The 14193-nt window shown below is 41.7% G+C and overlaps 1 protein-coding gene across 6 annotated transcripts in view; it reads right to left on the reverse strand.

Annotated features, from left to right (window-relative positions):
* Esrrg (estrogen related receptor gamma) overlaps window positions 1–14193 on the reverse strand; it is a 635772-nt gene that overhangs the window by 176010 nt on the left and 445569 nt on the right. For all 6 annotated transcript variants that reach the window (XM_008834811.3, XM_008834809.2, XM_008834810.2 and 3 more), the window contains one exon: window positions 6899–7015. In XM_008834811.3, the coding sequence (XP_008833033.1) occupies window positions 6899–7015 (117 nt within the window). The remainder of the gene's footprint in view (window positions 1–6898; window positions 7016–14193) is intronic.

A 14193-nucleotide genomic window follows, 5' to 3' on the forward strand; every position in this document is an offset into this window, starting at 1 on the left:
ACCCTGGGCTGAGACATTAAACCCGGTTTTCATCCTGTGCTTCTTTTCTATTTGTCCACTAAGCTGCTGCTCGTCTTCCTTGTCTTGGATCATCACCACTTCCTCCCCTTCCTCCCCTTCCTCCCCTTCCTCCCCTTCCTCCCCTTCCTCCCCTTCCTCATCCTTTTCCTCCTCCCCTTCCTCCCCTTCCTCATCCTTTTCCTCCTCCCCTTTCTCCTCCTCCTCTTCTTCCCCCTCCTCCACCTTCTCTTCCTCTTCCGCCTCCTCCCCTTCCCCCTTCTCCTCCTCTTCCTCCTCTTCCTCTTCCTCTTCCTCTTCTCCTCCTCCTCTTCTTCCCCCTCCTCCACCTTCTCCTCCTCTTCCTCCTCCTCCTCTTCCTCTTCCTCTTCTCCTCCTCCTCTTCTTCATCAAATGAAGGAAGTTTTCGTGCTGAAGTTAGAGCAGTCACGGAAAGCCTTCTTCACATATAATTTGCTGGGGAAAAGTCTCTTTTCTCTTTAAAAAGGGTCAAACAGGCTATGCGTGGTGTCACATTCCTTTAATCCCAGCACTCAGGGAGCAGAGGTAGATGGATCTCTGTGAGATCAAGGTCAGCCTGGTCTACATAGTGAGTTCCAGGCCAGCTGGAGCTACAGGGAGTTCTTGTCTCCAGAAAAAAAATGAAGATGGGGGGAGTGTAAAACAGGGCCTGAGAAGATGGCTCGGTGGTTAAGTGCCTGTCTTGCAAGCATGACAAGCAGAGTTCAAATACCAGGAACTGACTTAAGTCAAGGTGGGGTGGTCCACCTGTAACTCCTGTTTCAGAAGGCAGAGGCCAGAGCAAAGCTGACTAGTAAGACTAGACATATGGGTGAGATCTGGGTTTGACTGAGAGACCTTGCCTCGATGAATCAGTTTGGAAGAACGATTGAGGAAGATTCCAGATATCAACCTTGGGTGTCTATATGCATATGCACACATACATGTTGGCACACATATGAAAACACACACACATATATGTACATCACACACATACATGAAAAATGGAAAAAAGAAATAAAATAGGTAAAGTATGAATAATGTTTTTTTTCTCCTTATTTGAACTTAGTGCAGACTTTGAAGACTAAATTTCATCATGAAATAGCTAAACAAAATTTCACTTACATCTGCGCTTTCAGGAAAATCTTTGCAAAGTACCTTAGGGCCACTAACATCGGGAGAAGCAGAGACGAGCACCTTCGCCATAAGCCTGGGTCTTGCTGGTCTTCAACACCCAGATCCTGGCTTCTGGCATCTCCTGTGGACTGTGTCCACTGAACTCTGAAACCCTTGCAAGTCATCACAACTTCAACAGGCTGAATTTATCAAACCTTCAAAAACTGTTGTAACGTATCCTGGGTCCGGAAAGCAAATCTAGGACCAGGCTTGACTCTAGAGCCACCTGACTCCAAAGCTTGACTCTTACTGTCTCTATCAGCTGATTTTGCTCGGCTCCTTATCACAGTCATATGGCATGGTAGACAGTTAACTTACAATATTTTTTGCTTCGTTTTTACTATTTTATTTTTGGCACTACCGAGGATGCAATCAGGAATATAACACATGCCAAGCAAGTGTTCTACCACTAAGCTCTGCTCAGAAACCCCACATGATCTAACTCAACACCCACCGTTTTGAAACAGCATCTTCCTCTCACCCCAGCTGGCCTGGAACTCCCTATGTAGACCAGGCTGGCCTCCATGTCACAGAAATCTACCTACCTCTGCTGGTACAAAGGCATGCCCCACCATGCCCAACTTTGTTTTGGTTTTTTAAGGCAAAAAGAGAGCACACACTCTTGGAATAAAATGTTGAAACTAGTCCTAGGTGTCAGCCAATTCATTCCCACCTTGCATGGGTGCTGGCTTGGCTAGCAATAGGATATGAGTAAATGTAATCCTTGCTCACTTGAAAGTATAAGGAAAAAAAGAAAAAAAAAAAAAACCCAAACCACCAGGGCTGCTGGACACTGAGGCACTCACGTTTAATCCAGCACTTGGGATGCTGAGGTAGGCAGATCTCTGTGAGTCTTAGGCCAGCCTGGTCTACATAGGGAGTTCTAGGCCAGCAAGGTCTACATAATGAGATTCTGTCTCAAAAACAAAAAACAAACAAACAAAAAAAACCACCCTTGGGATGTTTTGTACAAATAATACCCAAACCCCTCTTCAAGTCCTTGATCAGTGGATTCTAGCCATCCACAAAATAATTGTAGCTTTATTAGAAGTTTCTGAGTGCTACCAATAGACTAGTGTACACTGAGAGAGCCTTCAAATCAACAAGAATCTCAAAATAAAACAAAACAATAATAATAATAATAATAAAAATATCTTGACCAGATTTATTGACACATTTTGATTGGTTCTTTTTATTTCCTACAAATAAACAATTCCTAAAAAAATGAAAAAGAGAAGAAAAAAGAACTGAAAAAGGAACTGTTGAGAGCAGATGCCATGTAATAGACAGGCTTTCCTAACATACAGCACAGAAGATGGCTGAAAGCTAGTGCTGGCCCATCACTCACAACATACCAGCAAGAGATACAGGGATTTCTCAGCATGCTGCATGATGCCGTCCCCTGGGTACAAACGAAGTATTATTTTCTCAGTGGAATTTTTGTTATGGTGTGCTTTTGTTTCCTGTAATATAAGCGTTGGTTAGGACTTTTTTTTTGGCTCCAACTGGTAACCTTTTTTTGGTGTGTGTATGTGTACATGCTCATATGTATGTATACGTGTGTGCACATGTGAATGTGGATTCATAGCACTATGTGCTCATGTGTGTAGAGGCTAGAGACCAAAGTCAGATGTCTTCCTGAATCACCTCTCCACCTTAATTCTTGAGACAGGGTCTCTCGATGAATGTGGAACTCCTCTATTGACTAGATTTTCTGGCCAGTATCCCCCAGGAATCCTCCAGTTTTAAGGTTATATTCCTATACCGTACCTGGCTTTTAATGTGGGTATTGAGGATCCAAACTCAGGTCCCTATGCTTATGAGGCAAGACTTTACTGACTGAGCTAGCTCCCCAAGCTTCCTCACGGGATATCAATTATTTGATTCAAAATTGTAATTTGGGGGATGGAGAGACGGCTCAGCAGTTAGAGTCAGATGATTCTTCCAGAGGAACTGGGTTTCATTCCCAGCAACCAATTAGGAGACTCAGCCACTTGACTCCAGTACCAAGGGATGAGACGCCCTCTTCTGGTCTCCATGGGCACCTGCACTCATGTACAGGTACCCATATATGAATATACATAACTAAAAAAGGAAAATAAATCTATTCTAAAAATTCTAATTTTCAAAGTCCAATCCAGTTTATTTAGATATCTTTTGGTGCTGGTTTGTGAAAAGGTTTAAGTTATGGGCATTTATGTCTGAGGGTTAATTGCCCCATGGAGCCACCCCTCTCCTTCCAAACCTTGCTCCTACACTCAGCTGTCTTCTCATAGGGAGGTGCCTCAATTAGTAGAAATATCAGCAACTATAACTAAGAATTATCATTTCTTAAAACAGCAAAGGCCTCATTTTTCTATAAGCCTCCTTTTTAATGAAAACCTTCTCCATCCGCCTCAGGCACCCTTTTATGGTACACTTGGTGAGTTGAATAAAAAATACCTGTTAAAGGAAAGATGCTTCCCATCAAAACTGTTGAAATATGATTTCATTTCAGATTCGAGAACTAATGTTGTTTTTTGTTTAAATAGATTTTGCCTGTCAATTTGCAGACCTGCTGTGCCATCCGCCTGTAAGGGCTGCTGTGGTCAACACGGGGGTTGTAGCAGCAAATTTTATTATGGACTGGTAATTGAATTGAACAGGTTTACATTTGAATAGATTTACTACATCATGATCTCTGACACACTGCACGGGACTCAAATCCCTACACATCCATAAAGATACGTTTAAGACAGTATCATTCTCTCCAGGCTTAGGGAGCAAGTCTTGAGCCAGAGAGATGCCCAAGCATAATTGTGCATTTATATGCAGTGTGCAAGGTAATATCTCACTGTATTTTTAGGCATTAAGGCAAAGAAACAATATTCCAGATTTCTTCATCCCTTCTTTCAGAGTGTAAGGTGATGGGGCTTAGAGAAATGATATTGTGCCATCCAAGTGGTCGTAAGTAAGTAAAAAGAAAATAAATCATTATTTGAGTGTGGCAGCAACAATAGCAATTCCTGTGAAAGCAGATCTTCTAAGGCTTCGGTAACAGCTACTGAAGAGGTGTGAATCGCACTTAAGCCTGATTTACTCTGAGCAACAACGTTTAATTAAAAACACCTCACACCTGTTTCTCCACTCTAGCTACCCTTCAGGATGGCTCCTGTTAGAAACTACCAGAAAATGATGTACGGGAAATATTTCTCCTTGTTCATCTTTAAAGTCGAAACCGCAGTCAACTGAGTGGACAGCCTTGAAATCAAACTCATAAAAAAAAAAAACCTCTTCCCCTAGAAATGGAGGCATGTGTCTCTCTAGGTCCTTCCGTGTTTGAGAATAAAATCTGAATACAGGGTATATTCACACAGGCATTCCTTGATAGATTACTTTCTAAATGTAATGATTTGTCAAATTTCAGGGGTTTGAAAACTGTCATTAACCTTTCTGAGCACAAATTTAGCATAAATCTTCAGAGTAAATGGTAACATTAATATCAGACCCAAACCCAACTGTCCACCACTTATCATAACATTGAAGATAACTGCTTTTTGGTGGGGGGGGGTTGGAAAGGGGTAGGACCCTGTAAGTTACTTTTGGTACACTACTCTGCCAGAGGGTTAAGGCACTGACTAAAACAAAGCTTACTACCTCAAAACAGTAAGTCATCACCATCAGAACAAAAGGAAATCTTTCTGTCCATGAGTAGGTAGCTTTTGCTTTACATGTATGTGTTTACCTTTGTCAAAAATGCCCCTTGGGCATTTTCATATAAATGTTTACAACCTAGAACAATCAAGGAGCTTGTGCATTACAGGAGCCTTAGAACAGTGTTAAGTCCATGAGAAGATGTGATGCATATTTGAGGGATTCAAACCTAAAGGAGGCGACCAGAGAGTGTAACGGCGCCGGTGCCCAAAGCGGGATAATGAAAAGCAGGCCTTGCGCTCCTGTTTATTCACCTGTGTAACTTTGTTGCTAACCTTCATGAGTCCTCCTTCCTCTTCTTTACGTCTGCAACCCCCGGGTGTGGGATAACGTCACCCACGAGTCCTCCTCCGGCAGGATCTCTCCCATACTCTTACATACAGAGTTGGGTATAGATGATACGGGTGTCGATACAATGTGCATATAATTACATTTTTCCACACAACAATATATCTTGGTCACCTTCTTATAACACTCTAAAATTGTAAGTTTGCTCACAGCTGTTTTTCAAGGGAAAAGCAAAATCGAAGTTGAGAAATCTCTGAAAGGGTCTTATTTCTTCCTAGTAGATAAATAAGGATAAGATAAATAGGGGAGGGATTTACGTGCCTGAATATAATCTGTTCCACTCATTCTCCTCCGACATCATATGCAGAAAATGGAAAAGAAGCCTTGGAAAAGGAGGTGGGGCCGGAGAGATGGGTCACGGGTTAAGAGCACTGGCTGCTCTTGTAGAGGACCCAGGTTCAGTTCCTAGCACCAGCATGGTTGGCTAACAACCACTGGAACTCCAGTTCCAGGGGATCTGACACCCTCTTCTGTCCTCTGTGGGCATTGCACAACATCAGTGCACTTACATACATGTGGGCAAAACACTGACATACATAAAATAAAAACAAGTAGTTTTAAAGCCTTGGAAAAGGAAAAAAAGAAAACAGGTACAATTATTCAATTCTAATAACATCACATTCAACTGACACTCTAGTTCAATTAGTGAGTTAGCATTCATATATATGCGAACTTAGAAATTGAAATGGTGAGGGACCAGGGATCTGCCGTGATCATATATAAATTTCTAAGGAGCCAACCGAGTTTCCTGATGGAGAAGTTATGCATTTCTATATTTAATTAACCTAATTTAAATCTCAAACTTTCGTTACCACATTTTGAATGTGTCCCTTTATAAAAGCATCATATTCATTTTAAACTCTGATAGGCTTTCTGAGTAGAAAGAAACAGATAAGTCTACATGCAATATGTAAAATACACATCCACAAAACACATGCATGTACAGGGACTCACTTTAAAAATTCCTACAGTAGGTCTCAGAGAAAAGTAGAAATTTTATTTTATCTCCAAGATGAAATGTCAGTTTTGCTACATCTGCTGAAACAAACAAGCATCTCAGGACCTGTGAACTGGGAGGAATAGCTGATTGTCATCCATAGCTCATGGGTTCTCTTCCTGGCTACCACAGGTAAGTGTGGAAGCTTAGCCAGGATGCTTGGCAGAAATTCCACATTCGCTGATATTTCGTGTTTGCTGTTGGCCCCAAGTGAAACCAAAGAGGAAGCAGTTATTGCATCACACCACGAGTACTTCTTTAGAATAGAAGTCCTAAAGATACAGTTGGAAAAGAATAGCTTAAATTTGAAGATAATTTAAAGAAAATGAGAGACAGGTATATTTGTGCATACAGGAATGAAAATAAAAGCAGAAAGCTATTGTGGAAAGTTACTGGACCTGTCGCGTTTTTTTTCCCTTCTGTAAACTGTAAAGATCAAGCACACCTGGAGGGTTCTGCAGCACATCAGAGTCCTACCTTGTCCCTTAGGGTTGATGTCAGGCTGCTAGCCAGGAGGGACTAGATAGCTCAGAAGTAAAGAGATTCAGGGTACTGACTGTCCCCTCATCTTCTCCTGGTTTCTTTCGACTAGGCATCTTTTCCTGTCCTGCCAAAGCCTCCCGCACAAACCCCCACACCGAGGCACCAAGCCATTTAGAGTCTTACCTTCTTTCAGCATGCCCACTTTGAGACACTTCATGAAGCGGCAAGCCTGGCAAGATTTGCGTCTACGCTTTGTGATTTCACATTCATTTGTGGCCGGGCAGCTGTATTCTATGTTACCTAAAACACAGGAGAGAGGCTGTCAGACTGGCAGGCCCAGAGAGATATTAGCAACCCAGAGAAAATGTTAGCTCCGCTACCTCCCACTCCAAAGTTGCATGGGAATCATCAGGAATGGGACAGGTGTCAGAGACAAACACCAAGCCATGGAAAGAAGCTCTGCAAAGGGTTAAATTGAGCTGGGCAATGTGGTTGACACCAGTAATCCCAGTACTCAGGAGCCAGAGGCAGAAGGATTGCCACAAGCCTCAGGCACCTCAGTCTACACTGCAAGTTCCAGGCTAACCAAAGCTATATAGGGAACCCTGTTTGTAAAACTAATAAATTTAATAACAGTCTTTTGTGATCATAATCTACTTCGAAAGTTCTTTTGCATGGGAAATTCTAGAAGACTGTTACTACATGTGGGGTTGGGGAGACAAAGAACCACGGAGCAAAGCTGATCCATACAAAGTAGTCTTCCAGAACCCCAGGACCTTGAAGAGATTCCAAGGCAGGATATGCTCATAAAAACAAAAGTATTAAACCAGCATTTTTGAGTTGTCAATCCTGGGTGTCTTTTGTTATGTGCTACAAGCTGATTGTCTTTCTGACACTAAACGGCAGAAACCTCACAGTGCCAGTGATCATCAATTTAATGTGGGGCGTTTTTTTTAATCTCATTGAGTGCAGGGGCAGAAACGTCACAGTTCTACACAAGTCTGGCCAGGCAGTCTCTTGAGATGATTCGATTCTGCTCCCGGATGGTGCTGAGGGTAAGGGTGGTGGTGATAATGGTTGTCCTCATCATTAGCATCTTCATGATGCTTCTTAAAGTATTTGCATAATTAATTCATAACACCATGAAAGTGTGATAAGAACAAACTACTCAGGTTATATTTTTAATAGTAGACTCTGCATCATGTTTAGTACATACCTATCTGAAATGAGAAAACATGTAATCAGAAGATCTAAACTTCCAGTATTTGTCAGAGACAATGCAAGTGTGTGAGATGCACTCTGGGCTGTGACAGGCTTGTAAAGTAGCAGCCTTGGAAATAAAGGCTCTCTCCACTATCAGCTCTGGCAGAGTGCTTGGAGGTCCTCGGCTACCTCCTAACCCTTTCCCCTTGTGATTAAGTGCATTAGTACCCTAATGAAAATGCATTCTGCTTATTGGCCTCTTGGGATGGGGGAGGTCATCACACCAAATGCATAAATTGTCATCAGAGACGGTCCAGGCATAATTGCAATTTTGCTGTTCCATGCTAGCAGTACTCAGGGTCCATCCGAGTCCCCTGAAACATGTGCAGATTTGAGTAATTAGCATAGAAGGCTGCCTGAAACCACGGCATAGATGAAATATTTCAGAGTTAATCACACTTTGTAAACACTGATTTATATTGACTACCTTTCTGCAGACTGATGTCCCCTCATTAAATATCACATTAGTGGATTGGAGGATTGCTCAGAGTCTGGACTACTCAGCAATTGCTAATTCACCAGGAAGTGATACCTAGCCACTTGGAACTACAGAAAATTGGTTAAGTATGCATGACTTTTTCAAAAAACTCTTGAGCATTGTAACTGGGGGTAAATTGACTAAATTAGCATTCTAATTCAAAGCAACTACTTTTAAAAGAGGTTAGATAATAGAAGTAATATTAACTGCATTAATAGAAATAGTCACCATCACCTTCACCAGAAATATTACTCAGGGGCCTGGGGGATGCCTCATCAGGGAAAGTGCTCGCTGCACAAACTTGAAGACCTGAGTTCAATCCCCAGGATCCATGTAAAGTGGTCGGAGCAAATCGATTCCACAAAATTGTCTTCCAACTTCTACACATGAGCCCCAGCATTCACCCCCTTCATAATAATGAATAGACAATTTTTAGAAAAAGAAATATTACTCAGATAAAGGGTGAGGGAGAGGGCTCAGCAGGTAAAAGTCCTTTTCATGCAAACCTGACAACCTGAGTTTGATCCCCACATGCCACAGCGGAACAAGAGAACTGACTCTTGAAAGTTGTGCACCAGGACAGACAGGGTACACAAGGAGCTTCACACACACACACACACACACACACACACACACACACACACACACAATTTAATAAGGTAAAACAAAGCAAAGGAAAGGTAAGTGATCCACACTGGGTTGGTCAGAGCTGAGGATAAAGACAGTTTGAATCTGAAGTTTCTTTAAACTGTCCCTAGAGATCTATTCTGTAGGAGAAGAATATATAAAAAGAATATTTTTCTTTCTTTCTTTCTTTTCTTTCTTTCTTTCTTTCTTTCTTTCTTTTGGGGGGTGGGGTGGTGTGGGGGGGGTACTGTGGATTGAAACCCAGGCCTCACATAGGTATGTTAGGCAAGTGTTGAGCCTCATCCCCAGAGCCCTATTTCTAAATCTTGAACTTTCTTTTGAAACAAGATCTCACTAAGTTGTCCAGGCGGCCTTAAACTCACACTCCTGCCTTGGTCTCCTGAGCAGCTAGAATTCCAAATGTGCACCACTAGGACCGAATGCTGTAACTTAGGACCCGTTACCAGATCCTTAGGTTCCGTATGATATTCTCCATATGAATTTAAAAAAGAAATTCTGACGTTTCCGTCTCTATGGTAGATTTCAAAGACAAGAAGGTAATGCTTGCCAAACATCCTTTCTTTCACTTTGTGCCTGAGCAGTATAGAACAAGTCAATATGCCCCATTGCATACCAAGGTGGGAGCTCAGGCCCAGGTCTTCAACTCTGTGTTGAACACTGCTGCTGGATGACCCGCCACCACACACAACTCTGATCATTTTTCCCTCTTTAGAAATTATGTCTTCATCCTTCATAGCAAGACACTCACAACACATACCTCTGTCAGGCAGGAGTGAGTTCAGATCCATACCTGTATAGCTATCATTCGTGAGCACTGGCCTCCATCTGCCCACCTTACCCCAGGACGTGCACCACAGGTACACTCTTCCTATGACTGCTTTGATCATGCCTTTACCCTAATTAAAAAAAAAAAAAAATAGGCTGGGCACAGTGGTTCACACCTGGAAATCCTGGAACTTGGGAGGCTGAGACAGGATTGCCGTGAGTTGTAAGCCAGCTTGGACTGCAGAGACCCTGTCTCAAGAAAAAATTTATACAAATAAAATAAAATAGAACACTTGATTACATGTGAAAGGTCTTCTATTTGACCCCAACATGACACATACATACACATGTGTACACAAATACATGTACTCATATACACACATATACAATACATGTATATACATACACATACATGTACATACACACAGGATGATTATGCCTTCTGAATTAAATCTAAACTATCAGAACGCCCAACAAGGGCCTCTCTCATCTAACGCTTACCTACTTTTCCAGCAATATTGAAGTTATTACCTTAGATGAACTTTCCAATGCAGACAATTTGATTTATTCAATTTTGCTGCATGTCCTTCAAGACTCCCTCTGAGAATGATCTATTTCTTCCCCTTTTCTTCTTAAAATTATTTCCAAGACTCAGTGTTCAACTCCAATTCCATTCCAATCATTTATGAAAACCTCTTAGACTATTTGGCAGAAAATGACTTCTGGGACACCTATCTTTCTGAGGTTCTCTCATCTTGAACAGACAGGTCATATTTTGGTCATATTTTGTATATGCATGCTATTCATTAGACACGAAGACACTGGAGGACAGGAGTTACATCTTACAAAGTATAAAAACCTTCAACCAAAGTCTGGGCTGATAGCTTAGGTGGTAAGGTGCCTTGCAAGCATTAAGAACTGAGTCAAACCCCCAGAACCAACATTTATTTATTTATTTATTTATTTATTTATTTATTTATTTTTAAATATTTTATTTATTATTTTAGTTTTATGTGTATGTACTGTCTGCATGTATGTGAGTGCACCCGTGTCGTGCAATGCTGTGGAGGTCAGAAGAGGGCTTCAGATTCCCCTGAAACTGGAGTTAAGGATGGTTCGTAGCCACCGTGTGGGTGCTGGGACTCGAACCTGGGTCCTCTGCAAGAGCAGTCAGTGCCCTTAACCACTGAGCCATCTCTCCAGCCCCCCCACATTTATTTTTAAAAGTGGGAAAGGTGAGTGTGGTAGTGGTCTAGGCTTATAATTCCAGTCTAAGGAATAATACCCTAGGTTGGTCACTTTTCTCCACATGAACATGTACACACATGCAGGAGCTTGTGTGTGCATGCATGCACACACACACACACACACACATCTCTGCACACACAGGCATTCACATGCATATACACCCTCACAGAGATTATACTTAGAAAACCCAGTGGCTTCTTCATACATGCTAAATGTTTGAACTACGCTCTGAAAAATGGTTAATTAATGACATCAGGATGAAGGAAAATCTCCCCAAAGCTACAGTAAATGCAAGGATCTCTGTATAGCACTTTCATTATGATGGGGTTGGGAGCACAGCTCAGTTGGTAGAATACTCACTCTAGTATGTAAGAAGCTGTAGATTCAATCCCTAGCACCACAAATAAACCAGTCAATAACCCCCAACCCCAGCACTCTGGAGGTGGACACAGGAGGATCAGAAGTTTTAAGCCAGCCTGGGATAAATGAGTCTCTGTCAAAAAGGAAATGTGTTTTCCACACATATTTCATCCCTGAGATATATACTCATTTTCAATTTCAGTGAATAGAAGTTTCTTGTGATAACAGGTGTTCCTTACAACATTGTTTTAATAAAGTTTTGTTACATAAAGATGGTAACCTTGATTTCATTAAGTAACTCCAGTGTACAGTTGGAAAAACAAATCAGCATTATTCTAACTGTGTTATTTGTGAGAACAAAAACCTGGTTCCCAAGGCCTCCCACGGAGTTACTTAGCTCATTGTTGCTGTCTATCGTCACCCGCCCATCAGCATCTTTGATCCAGATTGCAGACTGTGGAGATTTTGCCCTTGAAACACCTTTCCCTGTTGTTTTTACTCGTCAATTAAAAAGGCATTTTATATTAAAAATGTGTCACCTCAAGCACTCAGCTAACCCTGTAGCATCAACTTTAGTGATGTTTCAAAGACTTTCCACCCACTGGACCATAGTCTGTCAATGGGACACTTGTTTTCCTTCAAGACATTAAAAGAAGAAACAAGACCAAAAAAATATTTTTAATATTTTGGGGCATCTGGAATATTCACCCGGGATGAAGTCATGCAGGAGGCCACAACAGCTACTGTTCACAATGTGGGGTTCTGGGGGCAGACAAGAGGTTTACATGGGTTATAGCTCCATGTTTTCTAGGACACATCTGTTAGATGGCCATGGGGACTGAGCTGGGCAGCCACTGACAGTTCTACTGGAAAGCCCCCAGTTTGGTCAATATCTGGAGAAGTGAGCTCTGTTGCAGTGGGACTCGGCTCTACACCAAAGCTCAGCATTCTGAAACCAGGCTGACAGGAGGGACAGAGTCATTTATAATATCTCCTGGCAGCTTTTCAGAAAGTCCTGGGCTCTGATTACTTATTTCAGAGTCTTTTGTACAATTAGTTTGCAGGCAATATAATTTTCTCACTTACTGCTTAATAGAATCTTGTAGCTCGTTGGCGGATGGAATAACAGGGTGTGTGTGGGACTCCAGCCTGGAGTGCCAGCGGATAATTTGTAGATTCCTTTCAGTCACTTAATGGACTTTTACACTTCGGCAGTGAAAGGGCTGAATGATGTAAATTAGCATCTCAAAATAAAAAAATATATGTCAAATCTTTATTCTGGGCTCAATCACTCTGCACAGTAACCACCAGCTTGAGTTTATGGAGAGCCTAAGACTAACCTTCCTTTTCATTCATACCCATATCATCATGGTGAAAGCCAATTTGAAAGCCCTTGTATACTTCCCCCCCACTTGTTTTAGTTTTATTAACAGAAGCAAATGGCTGCAGATGACCCCCAGGGCACTCCAAGTGGGGTTTTCACAATTGTTTTGCAATATTAAGGGAGTTTAAAAATAATGGGATTTGCTTTGGCACACAATCACAGACCATTGGAGGCATGACACAATCATCTGTAGCCACTTGGTTTTAAATGCCCTAAAACAGAACAAAACAAAACAAAAAAGAAAAGAAAGAAACCTCTTTATTGTATAATATCCAAAGTTTTTCCATTTTTAAAGTAACAAAACTTCCTTTGATTTCTTTTCTTTTTTTCTTTTAATTTTCTTTTGTTTCTAGCTATTTTATGCTGATTCTACATGAAGGAGAAAATAACATCATCTACATCTGAAACTATATAAAAATGAGCTTGCAATTTTATCTATCTGTAGTTTTTGAGATGTCATAACTACATCAATCATTGCGTGAGTAAGCTATTGGTTTGTGCGGACATACCCAGCTTTTTTATGTGGATGCTGGGGATCTGAACTCAGGTCTTCATGCTTATAGGAGGAGTGTTTTTACCCACTGAAGCATTGCCACACACTCCTACATGGGTTTTGTGTGTGTGTGTGTGTGTGTGTGTGTGTGTGTGTTTTAGAACCCAAAGTTAGACTCCACACTAAGTTACATAGAAACACTGTACCTGTCCCCAAGAAGTTATACCAAACATTTACAATTCTTCCTTGGAGCACATCACTAGAATGACTTATATATTCATGTAATGAATTATATGTGTGTAGCAGAGGTGGGGTCATATACCTGGTTTTACCCAAAGCATTTCCTGTCTTTATCACCAGCCATGATGCACACTGACTCTTTTCTCATCCATTACTAAGCTTTGAATCTACCCTGAAGGTCAACTTGATGTTTTGATGTTTGATTCGCTGTGGAACACTGTAGCATACAAGCAGCCCGAGGTCACATGTTGCTGAATTTTCAATGTGAAGCCCAGGCCTAATTCCCAAATGGGAATGGATGACGCCTTAAGAGACCAGAAAGAAAGCCACACATATGTAGTGTGCTGACTCTAGACCCTGACTACTGCCCACAGACCACATGCTCTGCTTCCATGCTACAGTAAACTTCCCAGCTCAGTCAACGGACCAATGTTGGTGCCAGCACGGACTGCCCCCCGTGCAGGGAAACAAGGTAGAGCCCTTGGCTAGCATGCATGAGCCTCTGGGTTTGATCCTAGAGTATAAACTAAGCTGGAGGACACAGGACTGTGCTCCAAACTATTTGGAGGAGGAGGCAAGATCATTAGAAGTTCAAAGTC

The sequence above is a fragment of the Nannospalax galili genome, unplaced genomic scaffold (assembly GCF_000622305.1).
Source record: "Nannospalax galili isolate Female #2095 unplaced genomic scaffold, S.galili_v1.0 scaffold657, whole genome shotgun sequence".
NCBI lineage: Eukaryota > Metazoa > Chordata > Mammalia > Rodentia > Spalacidae > Nannospalax > Nannospalax galili.